At 33.6% G+C, this 21,373-nt stretch overlaps 3 protein-coding genes across 5 annotated transcripts; 1 reads left to right on the top strand and 2 right to left on the bottom strand.

The window, feature by feature from the left end:
• Positions 1-1,858: 1,858 nt before the first annotated feature.
• LOC117932777 lies at positions 1,859-14,738 on the top strand. Its single transcript, XM_034854101.1, has 6 exons — positions 1,859-2,084; positions 2,947-3,543; positions 10,832-11,142; positions 11,229-11,285; positions 12,899-13,323; positions 14,048-14,738. The coding sequence occupies exons 2-6, from the start codon at positions 3,002-3,004 to the stop codon at positions 14,336-14,338; spliced, it is 1,626 nt and encodes a 541-aa protein (XP_034709992.1). The 5' UTR covers positions 1,859-2,084; positions 2,947-3,001; the 3' UTR covers positions 14,339-14,738.
• Positions 14,739-15,026: 288 nt separating this feature from the next.
• On the bottom strand, positions 15,027-20,030 carry LOC117932778. 2 transcript variants are annotated; one of them, XM_034854103.1, is made up of 5 exons: positions 19,941-20,030; positions 19,735-19,843; positions 19,347-19,407; positions 18,880-19,250; positions 15,027-15,123 (listed from the first exon to the last, which is right to left on the bottom strand). In XM_034854103.1, exons 1-4 carry the CDS (start codon positions 20,011-20,013, stop codon positions 18,906-18,908), a joined length of 588 nt encoding a protein of 195 aa, XP_034709994.1. In that variant the 5' UTR covers positions 20,014-20,030; the 3' UTR covers positions 15,027-15,123; positions 18,880-18,905. The 2 variants fall into 2 exon arrangements, with proteins under 2 accessions (XP_034709994.1, XP_034709993.1); XM_034854102.1 differs by lacking the exon at positions 15,027-15,123 and having other exon boundaries at positions 18,789-19,250.
• On the bottom strand, positions 15,102-16,248 carry LOC117932780. 2 transcript variants are annotated; one of them, XM_034854105.1, is made up of 4 exons: positions 16,212-16,248; positions 16,037-16,103; positions 15,617-15,677; positions 15,102-15,527 (listed from the first exon to the last, which is right to left on the bottom strand). In XM_034854105.1, the coding sequence occupies exons 1-4, from the start codon at positions 16,240-16,242 to the stop codon at positions 15,207-15,209; spliced, it is 480 nt and encodes a 159-aa protein (XP_034709996.1). In that variant the 5' UTR covers positions 16,243-16,248; the 3' UTR covers positions 15,102-15,206. The 2 variants fall into 2 exon arrangements, with proteins under 2 accessions (XP_034709996.1, XP_034709995.1); XM_034854104.1 differs by having other exon boundaries at positions 15,989-16,103.
• Positions 20,031-21,373: the final 1,343 nt, after the last annotated feature.

A 21,373-nucleotide genomic window follows, 5' to 3' on the forward strand; every position in this document is an offset into this window, starting at 1 on the left:
TCGCTCTAATACCAAAGGATGCAGTACCACATATACTCCAAAAATTTTAAGTTAACGGGGGTATAGACAACCCCACATACAAGGCCAACCAACATTAGTAATCAATCGACGTGGTACATTAAGTTTTCATCCGTCCTAAGTTAGATGTGAGACCATATACACTCTCAAAACTTAAGCTAAGGGGAAGTAGAGGTAGCTTCATATATAAGGCACAACCAACATTGGTAATAAGCCAATGTGGGATATTAGACTTCCATTCATCCTACATCAAACACCCATACTTAATAGCTAACGTCAAGCCAAACTTTGTTTTGATACAAAATGATGTGGGACCACACACTCCCAACCATTGCACTTGCAAAGAATGGATGTATCCATTTTTTAAAAAATAAATAAGAAAATTGCATATGCTAATTTTAATTTATACATATATATATTTTAATTTTAGTTTATTTTTATTGATTCTATTTTTATTTATTAAATTTTATATTCAATTAAAAAATTAAGTTAAATGTAAAATAAAATTCATGATATGTACATTTATTCACATTTTATGTAACTTGCTAGGTTTATTTTAGATTTATTGTAATTTTAAATTTTATTCTTAAAATTGAATACTTCAATTAAAATCAACAATTTAGTTGAATAAAGAACTTGCATCTCCAACTTATAAAAAAAAAAATTGCAATATAGTCTTAAATATTATATTCATAATTATTATTCAATATTTTCTCTTATATTATAATAAAAATTAGAATAACATACATAATTTGATTATAAATAAAAATTAAAAATATAGTAAGACTATGTTGGTTCCCGAAGGTTATGTTTGGTTCCCAAAAAATTTATGGGAAAATACAAGGGAAAGAAAATACCAAAGAAAAGTACAAGGAAAGAAAAAAAAAGTAAAATAAAAAATACATTAAAATTCGATAAATTATTTTTATTTGTTATTTCAAATTCATTTTACTTATTTTCACTCATCTATATAAAGATTAAATAATTTAAAAATATTTAAGTTTTTAATTAGTTTTAATGATATTTGATTTTTTTTTTCATAGGACAACCAAACATGAAAAATATAATTTTTCTTTACAGTTTTTTTCTTTTCTTGATACTTTTTGGGGACCAAACATAATTAAAAAGTACTAAGGAAATATAAAAAGTGTTACTCGTATTTACTTTCACTATGGAAAATACAAAAGAAAAGAAAATATAATTAAATTTTGTTAAAAATTTATAAAATAATTTTTATATGATAAAGAGAAATAAGTAAAATGAGTTTGAAAAAAAATATAAAATAATTTTTTAGGTTTAAATTATTTCTTATTTTCTTTCCCTCACATTTCTCCCATAACCAAACATAATTTAAATATTTTAGAATGTGGTAATGGAGAATAAATTAAGAAAATTATTTTTCCCCGTAGAAGTTCTCAAATAAAATTTAATTTTCCAAAATTAATTAATAACTATTTCTAAAACTAATTTACTAATTGGATTTTATGATGTTATTTTAAATAAAAACTTATAACAGGTATTCATGGTATGAAAATGTCTTAGATGTTTCAGTTTGTTTATGAAATTACACTTATCTCCCACAATCTTTACATATTAGGCCAACCTTGCGCTACCAACGAAGACAAGTAGGGGCACAAAGGTCATTTGCCTATCCTCAAAATATAGCAGTTATTTCAGAAATTGCAGAAGAGGTCCCTGAAAGTTGCAATAACTTGAACGGAGGCAGCCATTTTTTTTATTTAACAAAACAAGGCCTTAAAAAATTTCGCTATTTTGAAATCAAACCATGAAAAGGGCAAATAATAATAAAAAAAATTATTTATTTTTTTCCAGCATCATAAGGAGAAGATGATGGTGGGAAATGACTGAGGCATCTGAACTCCGGTAAGCTCTGCTTCCGTACGGTTTCTTCTTCTTTGATCGGAGCTCACTGAAACGACATCGTTTCGATGTGGAAACCAGGCTTATTCTAGTTGCCACCACCGTTTCTTCGTCGGCTTCGTGTTCGGTGGACTGAAAACCGAAGCGTTTCGAGAGAATTTGGAGCTTGAATTCGTAATTTTGAGGTTTGTTTTTGTGTATTTGCGTTATGTACAATTAGGGTTTTCAGAGAATTTCGTTTTTGTTTGGTTGCATGGATCCGATTTCCCAGTGTTTGTTTTCTTTTTCTGTATCAGTGGGTTCTTGAACTCTTTGCAGAATTGGATTCGTCTTAAAATTTCGACTCCGTGGAATTCAAGATAGTGGATATGTTGATTTTCTCTTTCCCGCTTTTAGGGTTTATGGGATTGAAATTCAGTTACAGAGGGCATCGGCATATGAATTGTTAGAAACCTTGACCAGTAAGCCAAAAGGCCCATACAACTTGTAACCTATTTAGGATCATAACAAATCACCAGGCTTTTGTGAAACTCTCACTATATAGCTTTCAGTGACCACCAGGAGACCTTTCATCTTGTTTTTGAGGCTGAGGCCCATTGAATTGGGAAGTTTATACTGCTCTAATATCAATTGATGTGGGTTTTTTTTTTTTTTTTTGAATAATAAAGATGGTAAAAAGTGAGGAAGAGCCACTTGGATTCGGGTGGAAACCAGTAGTAGTTAACTTATGGGGAAACTGGTTCTAGAGAGCAATCCCAAATTTAGGCTCAACCTTTGTAGGATGTTATTTATTATCTGTTATTATCGTATCTGTATTGATCTTCAATAATATTGGAAAAGCTGTATTTGTCCCTTTTCAGTATCCCAAATATTATAAATACCTCTTTCATTCAATTCGCAATTATTGAAGTGTCATGCCAGAATATCAATTTTCTTTACTCTCTTTTATCAGGATGATTTTTCTTGTATTCTTTCTTTTTGGACTAAAATTGGAAGTGAAGTTATTGAATTAATTAAAAAGCAAGGCTGTGTTGCATGTTGATGCAGGTGGATTGTTGAGTGAATGTTAGACAGACGAGCTGAGTTTTCATGATATTGCATTATGGGTCCTGATTTATCCCCAGAAGTGAAAGCAGAATTTACAAGGGAAATTTCTCCTAGTAAGGAGAAGGAGAATGGTTCTGATTTGAAATCAGAATTTAATATGGAAGTTTCACCTGGTAAGGAGGAGAATGGTCCTAATTTATCCCCAGAAGTGAAATCAGAATTTGCTGTTGAAGTTTTGCCTGCTATGGAGAAGCAGAATGGGAGTGTCCAGGAAGACCAACTAGATGATAATAAGATTTTAAGTTGTGCGAGTAATTATGAGGACAATACCTTTGACATGGAAGGGCTATCCGAAGAACAGATTATAGCACAGAATGGAAGTGAAGATATGGAAATTAATGTAACTGACTGCACAAATTCTGATGACATTGAGCTGGTTGAAGCTCAATACCAGAATGACGAAACAGAGAGCTCAAGTTCTTTTGGCAACACTGATGATGATGATGGTGGTGGTTCAATTATGAGTGATGCTGAAGTGGATTCACAGTTCCATCATGGCAATATGTCAGATGGCCGTAGTGAAGCATTTCGAGTAAGGTACATTTTTATGTATATATTAATCATGTCTTTATATATAGGCTCAGACATTTCCCATAGAGTCTAGAAACCTAAACTGTGATACCTTTCATGGGACCAATGTAAATTATATATATGCTTGGACATTTCCCATAAAGTTCTTATATATGATTTTAAAAAATTTTTAGATGCAAATAGTAATTTTTCATCAAAATCTCCAATTCTGACAAATTTTTAGAAGATGCCTTTTCCATTTTATTTACGTTTTTGGTAACAGCATTAGTTTAGTTTCATTGTGAGAACTTCGATAGTTGATGATTCTCTTCACCTTATGACCCTCCATATTCACTGAATAATCTTTTTCATTTTTGTTTTTGTTTTGTTTTCATTTTCCTTCTTTCTTCTTCTTTTTTGGTTTTGTTTTGCTGTCCCCACCCACTCTTTCTTTTCTCTTGCTTCTTATCGCCTTTAGCTGGAACTGGAATTTTTTAACATCACTACCCCCTCCTCTTCAGTAAACACCCCCCAGGCATCTACCTAAGCCTATGCATGAAGATCATCTCACTACAACTTTTGAGATTGGATGGTAGGGGGGGGCTTTTTTGAGAAGATGGCATTGCAATGAAGTGTGTTTCTGGACTTTGATCCCTAAGTACTCTCCACAGGAAAAGATTCTTTGTCACCTACTCAAACACAGTTTTTCCTATTAACTTGAATGAGTGTAAGGTAAGATTCACATTCCTCTTGAAAACCTCGAAAACAAGTACATGTGAAACTGATATATGCCTCCTTTATATCTAAAGAGCAAACATCAACAAATTCTCCTTATACGCTCTGACGGATGTAAATATGGAAATTGAATTCTAGATAATGTAACAATATATGTTTAATGAACTTTTTCTGATAGGTAAATAAGCAAATATATTAAAAATGTTTGGAAAAGGTGCACCAAAGTACATATGGAGCATACAAAGAGCATCAGAAGGCAAGCAAAGGGAAAAGAGAAGCAACAAACCACGACCCGAAACAAAAACATTGCCTAAAGAAATAGAAAAACAAAGGGCTCCCATATGACCTATTTGCAAGCTATCAAGATCACAATTTGCTATCTGACCAAAGCTTTCAAACCGCCAAAAAATTGAGCATCAACCACCCATATCAACAAAATCCACTAACCCAAGCCATTACCAGATGCAACTACCTTTTGCCCCTTTATAAAAAACAAAACAATCCAACTTCTTTGAATCCCTTTCAATTTTGAAGAGAATGTAACTCCTCTTCTCCACCTTCTTGCCCCTCGTCTTATCTCTAGCTTGGACACTCTGGAACTAATTCCCATCCGCTCTTCTTGCTCCTCCCTTTTCTGCTTGATTGATTGTAGTTAATTGAGCACTCTAACTTTTGAAGCTCCCTCTCAAAGCGAGATAGAGAAAGACCTCCTCTTAGTACTCGGGGCCATCACTCTGTGACCCTTTTTGGCTTCCAACTTTCTCAATAGGGACACAACTTCTTTTTCAAAACCATCCATTGGAAATCCCAACCACTTGCTAACGGAAGCAAATTTTCAGAAAGACATATTGGAAAGGCTCCCATCACCCATGATGTCCTATCTAGGGCTACCCTTTCCTAAACCTCTTCACTGCACAAATCAGGTTTCGCACTCGGCATTGATAGAATGAATATCCTGGAAGTTGACAACCAAACCATCATTAGAAATCAAACGCAAAGGTCCCACCACCCTAACTTTCTACTACAATGATTTTTTAGGATGCTTGAAGAATGTAGATGCAATTTGCATCTTGTTTCACTCTTCTTCCTCCCTTTAGGTCTTTGCTAGGGAAGCCTTCATAGCATTCCATTGAGCCTTATATTGTTAAATTGGCACATTGTATGCAAGTCTAAGATGTTGATTGAGAAGACTTATCATGTATTGTCACCGCTGCCTTAGGGTTAAGTTAATACTTTGATGGATGTTCTTGGGGTGTCCCAAGCCAATTTGGAATTGATTGAATGCTTCAAGATCATTGGGATACATGATAAAGGCTTACTCTAAACCTCCAGGTTAGGGCTTGGCTTTTGCTATTAAGGTTGAGCTTATAGCTTTACTGACAAAGCTTTAGGTCTTAATTGTCTTATAGTAGATGGAAATTTTGTTTTTGTCATTGTATAGGTGATAAAGAAGGAAAGACGTTCTTGGAGGTTTGATGGGTAGCTTAGCCAAATTTTCTATATTAGTATGGAGTTCAAGTATTCCTTTTGTTTCACTTAACCAACTATGTGGATGAACTTTCAGTAAAAAAAAAGGGTTGAAAAGTTTGGTGCCTTTCATGGGAGTGTTTTTTTTCCCCTACTTCCTTGAGTTGTAATTTGTGTTTGTTATGGTTCATGCTTAAATTTTTGAAGTCTTCCTCTTTAAGGCGTTTCTTATCTTGTTTTGATCAAATCTGCATATCATGGAAGGATGTCTCATCCTTCTTGATATTTTTAACAATAGAAAAGATATAATTGTGTTTCTAATAATGAAAGAGAACATATAGCAACATATAAATATGATCCAACAATTGTTACAATCCACTTGTGCACCTTTTAATTTGTTATTTTTTATTTTCCGATCCAAAAACACAAAAAAAATCTGATCCATTTCAAGCTAAATTCCTAATGAATTAAAATTGGAGTATAGTTGGGTGGCAATGAGAGGTCTCTTTAAGAAGACAACATTATACATTTTTTTCTTATTTCCTTTTTATTTTTGTTTGTACGAGTGGGGGTGGGAGGAGAGTATAGATGGAGTTGAGCCTAAAACCTCTACGATCGCACCTTACATCCTTTGCCATTTGAGCTAGGCCTCAAGGCAACAAAATTTGCGAAGTTTTGGTAGCAATTTTTTTAGAAAGGAAGGGTAATTATTTTTAACACTATCTTGGGAATGAAAGGATTTTCCAAGCAAGTAAAGGAATTGAATTGGAATTGATGGAATTGTGAATGGAAAGGATTTTTAATGATTTAGTAGCATATTTTTTAGGCTTTCGATCCTCTAAAAAGGATTGAATGTAGAAGGGATCTGAATTCATTAAAGGAGGTGGTGCACCATAATATTTTTCCTCTTAAAACTACCATTACCACTCTCCTTTTATTTGAATTTGTTCCATGTTTCTTTGTTTTTGTGACTTGTTAATGTTTTCTTGCCTCATTTTCTGTCTTTGTTCCACTTTTTTAGAGATATGAAAAGCCTATATAATATCCAAAGTGAGGATGATGATTTTTTAGTAGGTTTTTATTATTTATTTGAAACCCTTAGACCTAAATGAAAATTCTTTGTGTGTGGTTCATTTAGTAGATTCTTGCTTTCACTGGAAGTAACTCTTGTTTTTGAGTGAATTAGGATCTTTATTTCATTTGCACATTTGTGGTTAAATCACTCATCTATCAATAAAATCCATTTTACTATTTTCATTTTTATTAATAGATGAGTAGATTAGCACATTAATATATCTATCTATCTATCTATCTATCTATCTATTTATATATATCTATATATTCCCTGATCATGCTAAACAAGGGAAATGGATTACTTTTATCCACATTTCCCTTAGCACCCAAACTATGTTGCATGGGTTAGAGCATAGGTGTGGGGTGTGGTTATGTGCCTTGGTCTTTCTCACCTATAAATCTTAGGTTAGACGGATGGCTAACAAGGATCCCAATAAAGTGTATGGATACTAGGATATGGCACAATAAAAGAGAACGAAAAAGATCAATTAAGAACAAAGATAGCATTTTTTTTCTTTTGATAACTGGGAAACCCCACCATGGCAAGGCCCTTCAAACCCACCCATAGCTTCCAAACCTCGTGGAGCCTGACTGCAGCTGCCACAGCCAGCTCAGGATAATCCTGGGATTCCCAATGGAATCGAAGCCCATGTGCCTCTACCACACATCCTGATACTCACCCTTACAATTAGGCCACAGCTTGACGACTAAGAAACAAAGATACTATTAATAAAAACTCATCGAAGTTTTCTCTTTTATCCCTATCTTTCTTTCTTATTCCTAAATATTGTTAGATATGTTTATTTTCCATCCATGTTTGTTTCTTCTATGGAAATATCAGTTAAAGGAAGTAGAAAATAAAGAAAGAAATCAATTCAATTAAGTCATATTCAAAGCAAAATAGCTACCTGCCAAGGATCTGATCCCCACACTTGTGTAGTGTCCTATCGACATGGGTATGTCGATTGAAAGTTGGACTTATCATTACTGCCAAATAGGATAAAGGAAATAAATTGCCCTTGAGGCATGGCTCAAAATAGACTGTTGTATGGATAAGAAGGTTCTAATTTTGATTTCATGTAGCCAAAAGAAGTTACCTATCAAAAAGGATAAAGAAAGTGAAATTCATTATTACGATTATTATTGTTTTTATTTCTTTTAATTGAATTCCTCTTCTTTAAGGATTTGGTTCCTCAATAAGGGTAAGAGTTTGACATTGACAGTGGTTAATACAACTCAATACATCCATGAGAGAGGAGAATTTACAAATTGTTAGGATGTTTGACATTTTAAAAGTTTGAAAGATGCATTAATGGTGAGACTAAGTAGATTAATATGGGTTGCATTTGAATGTTTGGGTGTGATATTCTCATTTCATTTCATTTCCATTTTTTTAATTAATTAATTAATTTTTATTTTAATCTGGGAATGGTTTTCTTGGGCATTCTTGGGGTTTTCTGGTTTAAGTAGGGAAGGTTATGATTAGATCCTTTTGAAAATGAACCATATTGAGATTTTTTATTTTATTTTTATTTTTTATTCTATTTTTTCCCCTTTAGCTATGAGAGACTTCACTAGGTTTGGCGAGAAAAATGGGTTGATGGATTGCAGTTCTGTGATAGGTTGGTTTATATTGTCAGCTGACTCTGACAGTTTGGATATGACATGATTGGGCAGGTTTGGTTTTGCTTTTGTGTTTGTCTTTTTTGTTGTTGTTGGTATCATCATTATCATTATGCATGTTTATGTTTTTTGTTTTTTTGTTTTCTGTTTGAAATTTTTTTTTTCAGTTTTCCAGAGTAGGAGGAGCTTTTTCCTAAAGCAACTCAATAACTTTCTATGAGGCCTTTTTGAAGATTATTCCTTGTTCCAATTGATTGTGAGTGTTTAGAACATGGAGAGGTTTTCTTTTGCTTGGGTTCTCTTTTTAATTGATGTCCAATTTATATTGTCAAGAAGAAGCTTAAATATTTGAAAGATAGTCGAACAGTGGAGTAAGGAGGTTTTTTTGGTAAGTTGGGGATTTATCAAAGGTGTTGGAAAAGGAAACGGTGATAAAAAGAGTGGTTTATCTGCCTTTCACATTAGAATTAGGTAGAGGGCTCAAGCTTAGAGAGAGTTTGCTAGATTGGGTTTGGAAAAACAAGGTACCTGGGGAGAGAAGTTAAGAAAGTTGTTGCCCAAGGAAAAGGATTAAAAAAAAAAGCATGTGCTTTTCCATCAGATGAAAATGCTCATAAGGAGCCTAATTTCTCTCATGGAAGTCTCATCTTTTTGGGATTACGGTAAATAAAAAGGTTGGCTGAAGAATAATGTGATGGGAGTTGAAAATTTTTAGTTATTGTACTTTGAAGTGTGGCCAATATTGAGATTGCTTTTCAAGCTGAAAGGTTTGGATTCCTGTGGCATATGTTAAGGTGGCATTTTGTACCTTCACGGTGTTAAAAAGTAAATGTTTGACAGTGACACACTTGGTGTAGGGACTTGCTGGAATTGGGAGATCACTTGTTTATGCAGTGTTAAGTGGCCTTGAGCCTTTGGGCTTTTGAAGCTAATTTTTTTTCACTTTCCAGGGCAAGGTAGATTTTTCCTTGTTACACTTCCAATTCTTTTAGGAGACTTTGGATTTCATTTCAGGCTGGTAAGTTGGAGCCAGAACCAAGAATTTAAGAAAGGTCTGGTTATGTGTTCCGCCTGCTGTCATCCATTTTTCAAGTTATTTATTCTCTTTCTTTTATAGGTAACCTTTTTTTCCCCTCCTTTTGTTACATTGATTGGAACCTGGAACCTCTCCATGCTAAGAATGGCAACAGGGTGGGTTTGGGGTGTGCTGCCTTTTCATCGACCACGATCTGAAGAGGAATTTGACTAATCCGTCCCTTTCCCAGAGCCGGGGCGAGGTGGCTGATACATCCAATCCCCATATGCAAAAGATTCACCCTACAATCCCTGCCCCCTTTTCATATGATATTGAAAATCTGAATACTTGAACCTCTATGGACTGATAAACAACTTTTACACAACAAAAAACAAGTTAAACTAATAATGAAGCAACTTGAGGACCAAAGAAGCATGAAATCAAATAGGTTGCCTGTGGAAGGTCTATCTTCCCATTCCCCATGAATGCTTGATATTCTTGACTTGAAGAAAGGTGCAGATCTGGTTGAGGATGAATTCCAACTTTCTATGCTCTTCTTCAAGAATTGAATTTGCCATTAGAGTACATTGGGATGCTTTCATCCATCAGAAAAAAGCAAACCTCTGTAGCTGTTATAGCAGATTGGGTTCCCTTCTTTGCTGAACCTTCCACAAGCAGCAGTTCATGCAACTTGTTTTGAAGATCTTCTTCATCAAGGGCCTTGATTCCTAAATATTCCTTCCACATCTTTCATCTTGAAATCTTATGCAATGAATAGAGATAAGGAAGGAATGGAGGGAGGAACAGGAGACTAGAGTTAGAGCCTGCTGAGAATAAAGACTGTTTATGGAAATATAAAAGTTATTGCTATCTTGGGCAGGACTGGGTGGATGGAGCGAAACCTAACCCAGCCTGAAACCATCTTGGGTCATAAATATATTCCCAACCCATCCCTTATGTGTACATATGCTACCCAATGGGCACAAGAAACCTATCACATTGACATCCCTATTTGATGCCTATTACAAACCCCTCACAACCTATGCTAGGTCTCTTTTTATTCGTCATTTGTTATTAAAGGTCTTGTGATGTGTGATGCACCAAGGAAGTATTTAACTGATAAACTAATTGCACTCTGGACCAAAATAGTGTTTAAGAATTCCCACAGATACAAGTACCTGAGCCAAATTATACCAACGCTAAGAATGCATTTTTTCCTTTGTTTCCTAATATGATGGTACATGTGTTGAACTACTTTAACTACTTGTTCTATCTCAGAGAGTGAATACTTCATGGTGTTAAATTCTCATCTTACTTTTTCCTGACTGTGTATTCTTGTTTGGTCTGACTTGGACTATTATGTCTCTATGCACTCAATTTATGTGCTTCTCAATTTTCCAGGAAGAAAAAACTAACAGATCATTGGAGGAATTATATACGTCCTCTTATGTGGCGATGTAAATGGGCGGAACTTAAAATGAAGGAATTTCAGTCTCGAGCATTAAAATATGACAGAGAACTTGCAAAATATGATAAGAGAAAGCAGTTTGAATTAGAAAAGTTCAATTCAGAAGGTTTGGGTGCAAAGTCACTACCATTTCCCAATGAAGTTCGAACAAACAAAATCATGAAGAGGAAGAAAAGAAAAAGAGTTGAAGACACAGTTGATGTAGCATCATATATGTCACATCATAACCTGTTCTCATATTATGGTATGAGGCACACAAAAGTCACTTTTTGCATTGTTTTTTTCCCTATATTGTAACTCTGTTTAACTTGGATAAGTGGTATTTTGCAGAAAATAAGAGTTCTGTTGGTGAAGGTGCTTCTCTAATTGATGATTGTGGTAATCTAGGTAAGAAGAAAGAACATTCTTATGTGCTTCAATATGGTGTGGGTATTGCTAGTGCAGGTGTTTTATCAGGACAGGATGAATGATCTACTTTGCCAACTGAAAGCTATTATTTCTGCATAATTATAATATTATATATATTTATAGGCAATCAGTTTCTCTATAATTTAAGCAACTGATGTGGAGGGAGAGGAATTGTAGAGCTTTTGGCAATGAATTGAGCTCTCAACTGTTTCTTGTGCTCTCTCTGGCTTTGGGCTACAAAGTATTTGGATGTGCCTGTATGTATAGTTTGATTTTGTTGATTGCTTGGACTCTTTTCAATGCAAGAGAGGTGTTTTTTGTTAATCTCTTCATCTCATTGGCTTTTTGGCACCTTTGTATAGTCCTCGTGTACTTTGTTGTGCTGTCTTTTGATTGGGCTCTGTTAATAATATTAATGCTTTTTTCCTATCAAAAAAATTAATTTTAGCAGCTAATGTGTGTTTCTTTATGAAAAGTCACACTATATTACAAAAGATACAATTAGTTCATCTGCTGTGCTATATGAAGTGTTTTGTCATCTGAAGAAATTGGAAGGAAATTAATTTTTTTTTTTTTAAATGAACTCGGTTGCTCATGTTATGTGCTTCAACTTCTTGTGTCTGGAGGGTTAACTTGAATTGTTATGGTCAGCTAGGAATTGGTGAAATTTTCATCATTTCTTGTTCTCTAGGTCATCTAATTGGGATATGCAACTGTAGCATAAATTTCTAGCCTTCTTGCCGATATATAGGAGAATAAGAATGAGGGTAACCCTCTGGGTGTTTGGTGGGAGGTGGGTTGGGAACACGGGATTTGGGGTTTGAATAATGCTTTTTAACATGCAGGCTAGATCTCTATTGATAGGCCCCTTTTAAGATTCCTTCAGTATGAAGGAAATTGTTAAAGTTTCTTCTTTGATGGTTCCTAGTTATTGGTGGGAAAATAGGGTAGCTGATTCTGAATTATGTTTACAGCTCAAGGAAGTGCTACTTCAGTTAAGGATTTTGGAGGAAACTTTTTCCTTGTTTAGTCTCACTTTGTATTTGACACAGGGATTATGTTTTCTTGTGTCATTTATTCTTCCTTGAAGAATGTCTTTTTATTTATATTTAACTACATGTCCTTTTTCAAAAGAATAATTGTTTCTAAATAAAAAGAATACTGCAATGTCTAGTTCTTTATGTTGTGAAGTTATAAATTGAAACAGTTATACATATGTAATGGAAGAAATATGATAAAAAAATAAAAAAGATCTTAAATTATATTGTCCAGAGGTTTGATTTGAATGAAATTGCAATCAAATCTCCTTAACATTCTTTTTATTTATTTATTTATTTTTTATTTATCTTTCATAATTTGTGTATAGTTTTAGTGCCTGTTTCATAAAAATACAAATGTTTTAGTTGTTTGAACAAAAATTAAGTTTAATAATGCCGAAAATTCTTACCATGGATACTTTCATGTTGTGCTTTTAGAATAAAGATTGATGTCATATGCTATATTGAAATGTTTTTAGAATTTATCTTCACCTAATTTTGTGGTGTTGAGTCTACATGCTCACTGAACAATTTGTATACCATTCTTTTCTGCAGGAGTGGTTTCTGCAAGTAAGATTACCAATGACAATGATGAGTTCGGGTTTCATGATGGATGGTCGTCTCTTGAGTTCAGAGGCAATGATAATTCCTTGGAAGAGATCCTTTGGAAGATTGAAAAGGCAAAATTGCAAGTAAACAAGTTAAAAACCCGAATGGACAAGGTGGTGAATGAAAATGCTGGAAAATACTCTTCCATAAATAAGTTGATGCTTGTACCATGTAATGCATCAACTAGTTCTGCTCGAAATCCTACTTCTCCGAGCAATGGTAATAGAATGCCAGTTGGATCTTTATATGCTGCATCTCAGCATGTATCTGACTGTAATATGGGAGATCTGGGTATGCCTGAAACTGCAGCTTCAAGTCATGGAGAGGCGATCCCTGTTCCAGATATAATTGAAAGCACAGAACAGCATCAGGTTGGGGTTCATATGAAAATGTTATTTTTTTTTTTTTTTAAGTAATTACTTTTATTCTATGATAATTCTTTATGTTTTTTTCTTTTTAATTTGGAAGCACTGGTGTGTTATAACCTTGCAAGCCTGGTTTTCTTACTGGCTTTCATGGTCTATTCAGTTGTAGGAGGAAGCTCTGAGGTTTTAATTTCTTGTAACTATCTGTTCATTTTAATTTGTTTTGTAGCTGGTAATGCTTCTAGTCAACTTATCTTACATACAAAATAAAGTTCTTCCTTGTAAGAGGAAACAGTTAAGCCTCATTTCTAAAAGTTAGCAGCTTGATATAAACAGACCTTGTTTTAGCCTTTCTTCCGCTTTTGTATGATTTAGTTGCTATAGCTGCCTTCCTATCTTGGTAGTTATGGCTGTTTGAAGTATCTTTTATCCACCTCATTTCAAAAATTCTCTACGCTGGGTTTGTCTTAATGTTTAGTTTTAGCACATAGCTCTCAACTTTGTTGGCACTATACAGCTCTTTTGATTTTTGCTGAGCTGTTTTTCCCCCTTCAATCATATGCCCTCCAGTACATGGTTTTACAGTTAGTATGGTTCTCAATCTCTCTGTGCCTCTTAGTGAGAGCTATCCCTCGGGCCCTTCTATACTCCTTATGATATTCTGTGGTTCAGGGTGTTCATTGTTTTATTCTATTTTATAGCTGAACTAATTCGTCCTTCATGTCTGCAGACTGAAGAAGTCCTCATACATAATCAAGTGGCCAAGGAAGAGTTAAATAATTTTCATGGAGTTAAAGTTGATCCCACAGAAAAGCCTCTGGTACCGAAGGAAGAGCAGGAGAGCACCATTCCTCCAGTCCTGGCTTCAGAAGTTGACCCATCCACAAGTACATTAATTCCCCATGTTCAATCAACAGAAAAATCACCTTCGACTTCCAAGGTTAATGTCCGCACAAACAAGAGAAAGCAAGGTAGGCGCAAAGCTAAATCAGGCAGGTGGAATCGCAGATCCACCAGCTAGCGAGATAACAAGTTAGTCAAAGTATTTATTTCTTTCTGATGTTTGATGTTAGAGGAGCTACAGATTTTATGCGCGGAGGATGTCAATTACTTCTACTGCATTTTACTTTTGTACATGCTACTTCTGCAGCCGTGCAAGTTTGTACATGCTACTTACTCGGCCTGGTCTCTCCCTCCCTCTCTCTGATTTGTACATGATGTCATCTGCTTCTATGCTCCATGTGGAGCACCCTCAGTATCAGTTTTCTTAGGATTGCTTTGGATTATAAGAGGGAAAATTCTATTCTCTAGAATAAAAATAATGGGAACTCAAGTTTTCTCAGACTTGAGAATGATGCTTAAGTTGTAGTGCTTATTGGATTGCTATGCAAATCAAATGAACCGGTTTAATTTTTGCAGGATATCATAGGTTTCTTTACTAGTTTATGGATGATCTTATGTTTGCTAGATACCCTCATGGTCCTTTGAATGAGGGTAGCATGTAGAATGTACCTTTGCTGTTGACCCTAAAAATAGGAATAAGAAGAATCACTTGTAAGAGAGAATTTACTTGCAGGGTGTGGGTGGTTGGTAGGGAGAAGATGCTCTCTTGGGTGGAATTTATCTACTGACTCCTGCTGATTGTGGATGCATTTTAGACATTATACAATTTAGGAACAAATAAATTTAATTACTAACATATAATTGCCATTTTTGTGCTGCAATGTATTGACATTGCGCTAGCATAAGAAGCATAATCATGAAGAACAGAGTCCTCATGCATATGGGGGTAATACAAACAGTGATCTTGAATTCCAAGGATCCTTCCAAGGAGCTTAACAGGGAAGGGAGATGAAAATGTGATCAAGGGCACAACCACAACAATGATATCAGGTACCTGCATTTATTCCTTTTTCTTCTTCTTCTTCTCCTAATGTAAAATTTTCCAAAACTTTTCTGATCAGCTTAACTGAGACAAGAGATAACAGTGTGAATGAGGGCACAAACAAGGCGTCAGGGACATTCTTGATCATTTTGAAGGGAGGTGCTTTCTCTCCTGCACTCTTTGCCACCATGGAGAAGGGTGGTATCGCCAGGCCTACTATCAGGGTAATGTTATCTATCTCGCCAAGCTTTGTGCTCTCAAGCAACTTCATGAATATTTTCTCCTTTTTGTCATCACTAGAGCTTTTCCATTCTGCAAAAGCCTTCTGGCTTTTTTTTTTTTGGAGTAACATATATGGTTAGGAAGCTATTCTGAAGAGCGGAAAATGATGCTGCAGAGACAATGGTAACTGACCTCTACTTCCCGACGTGATGGTGCTTCAAAATGTCTACCAGGCAGCGCAGAGTTGGCAGTTCTGAGGAAGATTTGTTCACCAGGCGAAGTTAAGACAGTTTGATAGAGGTGAATGACTACCCCTCTCTCTCTCTCTCTCCCAGTATTAACACATGCCGACCTGAAATGCTTGTATCAAGAAGATGGTTTGTTGTTTGGTTGCCTGGAAAATGTTGCACAATAATCATAGATCCCTTCTTTTCTGGGCAACCAAACAACACTTAAAGAAGACCATTTTGACTGATTGTAGAGTTGGACTATTAGGAAGCTTATGACAAAGCTCTTCTCTCAATTTTTAATACTGTTAGTTGTAGTTGAATTAGAGGTACTCACTTGAGGATGCTGAGAATAGAAGAATGGAAGTCCTCGAAGTTGTCATACCTACGTGGCCCAAGATTCTTCAAAACTCCCTCCATTGCAAGACTGACAATTTGTTTTTGCGACAACCCTACATGCAAAATGAACAATTGAAAAATGACAAAAAAAAAAACAGCCATAAAAGAAGAAAAATTGCAAGAGGAGAGAAAATAAAAGATGATGAAAGCCAATGGAGAACCTTTTCTCATGAGACTTGGAACGAGTCCCATTTTTGGCAAAACACAAAAACAGAGGTGGATTCAAATCAACTGCGAGTGTGTATATATATTGAAAGATAAAAGGAATGACTTGTTAGATTCTTTGGGTTGGTGGAAGCAAGGAATTATTCGAGGGAAAGAAAAAACAATTCCTATTCTTGCCTTGTAACTGGCTTTCTTGTTCTACTAGCAGTGTTGGGGAGGGGGAGAGACAGGGGGACCCATTTGACCAAATGTATAAATTAAGCTAAAAAGACAGCTTTAAGCCCTCCTATGTTGGGAGGTGAGAGTGGAAAGTTGGAAAGTGGGACACTAACTAGGAGGTTACAATAATTTGTAAGGTTTCACTACACCAGTAAGTGTACTTTTTTTGTTTTTTGGGTACCTATGAAAAGGATAATATTGATGATGTCACAATGCATTATGCCCTAATCTCATTTGTTTGTTTTATATAGGAAGTGTCATTATTTTATATCATAATTCTATTGTATCGTAAGTTGATATTTTCTTTTGTATTTTGATCTCATTTGTTTTTATATTACTATTAAACATGTCTAAATTTCACGAGGTTCCAAGTTGATCGTTATTATTTTCCTAATTTGTAATAATTGAGGCAGGTACCTATTTGCATGCAGGAATGATACATTTTCTTGTAATTTTTTTCATAAAAATAATTCAGTCCAAAAAGAAAAATATAGGACATGTTTGGCAGCCAACTTTTTTCTTGAAAATATAGAAAAATATGAAATACACAAATTTGATTTTAAAATATTGCAAGTTGTCTGTACTTTTATTTTTTTCAACTTATTTTTTATAATTAAAATTTTGAAATTGAAATCCAATTGGGTAGTCTCTTATCAGTTTTTTTATTAGCAAAATTTTTAAAGAAAATGCATTTAAGGGTTTTTTTTATATATTCTAAAATGAAAATATATTTTAGATAGTGTTGGAGAATGCAAATTTTTAAAAATATTTTTAGTAATTATTTGTCCTAGAAAGTTTGGACCCTTGACATGAAGCTTGAAAATTTAATAATCATATTCGAATAATCAATTTGATTTCCCCACAAAATCAAAAAGCCAGATGCAATTCTTTCTTGAATTTGGTGACAAACAAGCCCTTTTTGTTTCAAATTTTGCTAATACATGTTGATACAAAAACCTAAGACTATTTTGGAACAAAAATATAAATATAAAGTTACAAACTTAAGCCGTGTTTGGATACACTTTCTATTTTTTATTTTTAAAAATAAGAACTTTTATATAAAATATAGGTACTTTTATTATAAAAAATTTAAAAATAAAATAAAATTTTATCTTCTATTCACAAAATCCCTTTTCAAAATTTGAGAAATTGAAAATTTTTATTTCCTTAAATTTTAAAAATTGTTTTTAAATGCACAAGATATATACTTATTTTTATGTATAGAAATTTTTACATCTTGCATAAGAATTTTTATTTTTATTTTTATTTTTTCAAAAACAGAAAGTACTAAGAAAGGATGCAATAGGATAAAGAAAATCACCTTATAATTGCATGAATTAGATACCAAAATTTGTTAAATCTCCATTTCCTGCTACCAAATCTATTGATGTTTGCCCATCCACTCAGGCCCCCTTTTTTTTTCACCCTTACATTTGTGTAGGTCAAAAACATTATGCTTGTGATAAAATTATAATCCAATTTAAAGTCAAATTTAAAAAATTTTAGGAATTCGAAAAATATTAAGAATTGTTATTTATTAAAGTCTTTTATGTTAATTAACATTCATAGATTATGTTTATTTTTTAGTTGAATAGAAAAAGCCAAAATGTTTGACTTTTTCTATTTAATTAAAAATAACTCGTTATTATCAACCAACATAATTAAACCGAATCTATTATTAATAATAAGTTCATTTTAGTTATAATGGTTGATATAAGTTAGTTTTAACTGAATAAAAAATGTCAAATATTTTGATTTTTTCTATTCAACAAAAAAATAAATACCACCATAATCTAATATGAATTGGAGACATAGTGCAAATATGGCTAATTTATTATGAATATAGGTTTGTTATTATGTTTATAAAAAAAATAGAATGCAATAAAATATTATTTTAGCAAAAATATTATTAATACTCAATCTCGTTGATTCCAATAAGTGAGATCAAAACCGAAAGAATAGGGAGCATAAAAGGCCAAATCAGAGTTAAAATACCACGTAATACGTGTTGGTGAATTATGACTATAAATAATAACTTAGTTCATCGTAAATTCCCAAAATTAATATAAAAATAAATTTATATAATTGGTGCATTCCGATGCTTGTTTTGTTTAGATCTAAAGATTCACATAGGATCAAATAAATAGTGGTTACAAGTTATAACAAAGTAAATGATTCAAAAGAATTTGAGAGAGAATTTATTGTTGACTCGAAAATAGGAATAAGAAGAATCACTTGTAAGAGGGAATTTACTTGCAGGGTGGGGATGGCTGGTAGGGAGAAGATGCCGTCTTGGGTGGAATTTATCTACTGACTCCTGCTGATTGTGGATGCATTTAAGACATTATACAATATAGGAACAAATAAATTTAATTATTAAAGCATAAGAAGCATAATCATGAAGAACAGAGTCCTCATGCATATGGGGGTAATACAAACAGTGATCTTGATATCACTTATGGGCCTTTGCTTCATCTTCCTTTTCTTCTCTCTTCTTTTCGTTTCTCCTCTCTCTTTTTTTCTTTGTATTCTGCTTCTTCACTATATTTTTCCATAGCCTTTCTGATCAGCTTAACGGAGAAAAGCATCAGCACTGTGACTGTGGGCACAAACAAGGCGTCGGGGACATTCTGGATCATTTTGAAGGGAGTCACATTCTCTCCTGCTCTCTTTGCCACCATGGAGAAAGGTGGTGTTGCCAGGCCTGCTATCAGGGTAATGTTATCTATCTCGCCAGGCTTTGTGTTCTTAAGCAACTCCATGAATATTTTCTCCTTTCCCACATGACTAGAGGTTTTCCATTCTGCAAAAGCCTTCTGGCTTTTTTTTTTGTTTTTGTTTTGGAGTAACATGTATGGTTAGGAAGCTATTCTGAAGTGGAAAATGATGCTGCAGAGACAATGGTAACTGACCTCTACTTTCTCACGTGATGGTGCTTCAAAATGTCTACCAGGGAACGCAGAGTTGGCAATTCTGAGGAAGATTGGTTCACCAGGTAAGTTAGACAGTTTGATAGAGGTGAATGACTACCCCTCTCCTCTCCCTCTCTCTCTCTCTCTCTCTCCCAGTATTAACACATGCCTACATGAAATGCTTGTGTCAAAATGATGGTTGGTTGTTTGGTTGCCTGGAAATTGTTGCAGAATAATCATAGATCTCGCTCCCTTTCTGGGCAACCAAACAGCACTTGAAAAGGAGACCATTTGACTGATTGTAGAGTTGGATTATTGGGAAGCTTATGACAAAGCTCTTCTCTTGACCTTTAATATTATTAGTTGTAGTTGAATTAGTGGTACTTACTCGAAGATACTGAGAATTTCTGAATGGAAGCCCTCCAGGGTGTCATAGTCCGCAGGATCACTGTAAAACATCTGAATTGCACGGCTCGCCAATTTTTGTGGCGTCAACTCTACATGCAAAAAGAATCGAGGGGGAAAACATGAAGAAGAAAAATAGAAAGTGAAAATAAAGAAAATAAGAGATGTTGAGGAAAGCCAATGGAGAACCTTTTCCCATGAGAAGCAAAGGGATGAAAGCGACTGGAGAACCTCTACGCTTGATACTCTGGACAAGCCCCATTTTTGGGATTAACACAACACCACAGTTGAACTCTATTCAACTGCGAGCGTCTATATAATATATATTGAAAGATAAGGGAATGACTTGTTAGACTCTTTGGCTTGGTGGAAGCAAGGAATTATTTGAGGGGAAAAAAATTCTTGCCTTGTAACATGTTAGAGAGAGAGAGAGAGAGCCATTGAGCCCATGTATAGATCAAGCTGAAAGGACATGCTAAAGCCTAGGTTGGAACATGAGAGTGGTCGAAAAGGTAAATTTCAATCAACCCTCCCATAAGATTTGAATTAAATAGATTTGGTTATCATTAGTTTGAAATTTTATTGATAAGGAAATAACAAATGAGAATAGCAGAAAGAGATTAATGAAATTTGTAAACTATAATATATGTAGGGTCTCAGTGCAACATCGTACTTTTTTATACTTATGAAAAAGACATCATCAATTAAGTAATGTTATGTGCGCAACTCAGATCTCATTACTTAATACCCAAATTTTATATATTTGTACCATATACAAAGTCCCATTATTTTATATTATGGTTTTATTTTATAGTATATTTGTATTATGCCGTTGGTTTTATTTACTTATATCTTATGTTTTTCAATAGGCATAAAAAATCTCCCTCTATAAAATATCAAAATTTGAAAGTAGTTGTAAGCTTTAAATAGGTGGATTAAGTTTTCATTCTATTTTTTTATTTTATAAAAACATAAAAATGTATTAGTATTTTAATAAGATAAACTATTTAAAAAGATGAACATTTTTTAAAATTTAAAACCAAGAAATAAATATAGAAAAAATATTTTATGAAGATATAAAAATTTATTAATATTTTAAAAAGATAAACTATTTAAGAAAGGGAACAATTTTTACTTTAATATAAAGCCAATAAAAAAAATGTAGAAAAATATTTTATAAAGATGTAATTGAAATGTATTTGTTTTCCAAACGAATAAATTTATTTGTGAAAAATAAATTTATATAAAAAATAATTCATTAAGATATAAAATTAAGGTGATGAATGTGGGAAAATTTTTAAAAAGCAGAAAAATTATGGAACTATATTAAAGATAAATAAATTCATCATCAATTTAAGTGTAAAAATCACCACAAAAAGTTGAACTTTATGATCTTTCTAGTGGTATGATCTTTTTCTATTTTTCAATAAATCACAGAATTATTTACAATGTTTTGTTGATTTTTTTTTAATTCAATGTCTTTGTACCTTGGTATGATGTCTTTGTACCGTGTCTTATTTTTTTATACTCAATGGCTCATTATTTTAAAAAGTGAAGTGTATTTAAGTAATTTTTTACCTTAAAATTAATCATATGATTAATTTATCATCTTTATGTCATAT

The sequence above is a fragment of the Vitis riparia genome, chromosome 15 (assembly GCF_004353265.1).
Source record: "Vitis riparia cultivar Riparia Gloire de Montpellier isolate 1030 chromosome 15, EGFV_Vit.rip_1.0, whole genome shotgun sequence".
NCBI lineage: Eukaryota > Viridiplantae > Streptophyta > Magnoliopsida > Vitales > Vitaceae > Vitis > Vitis riparia.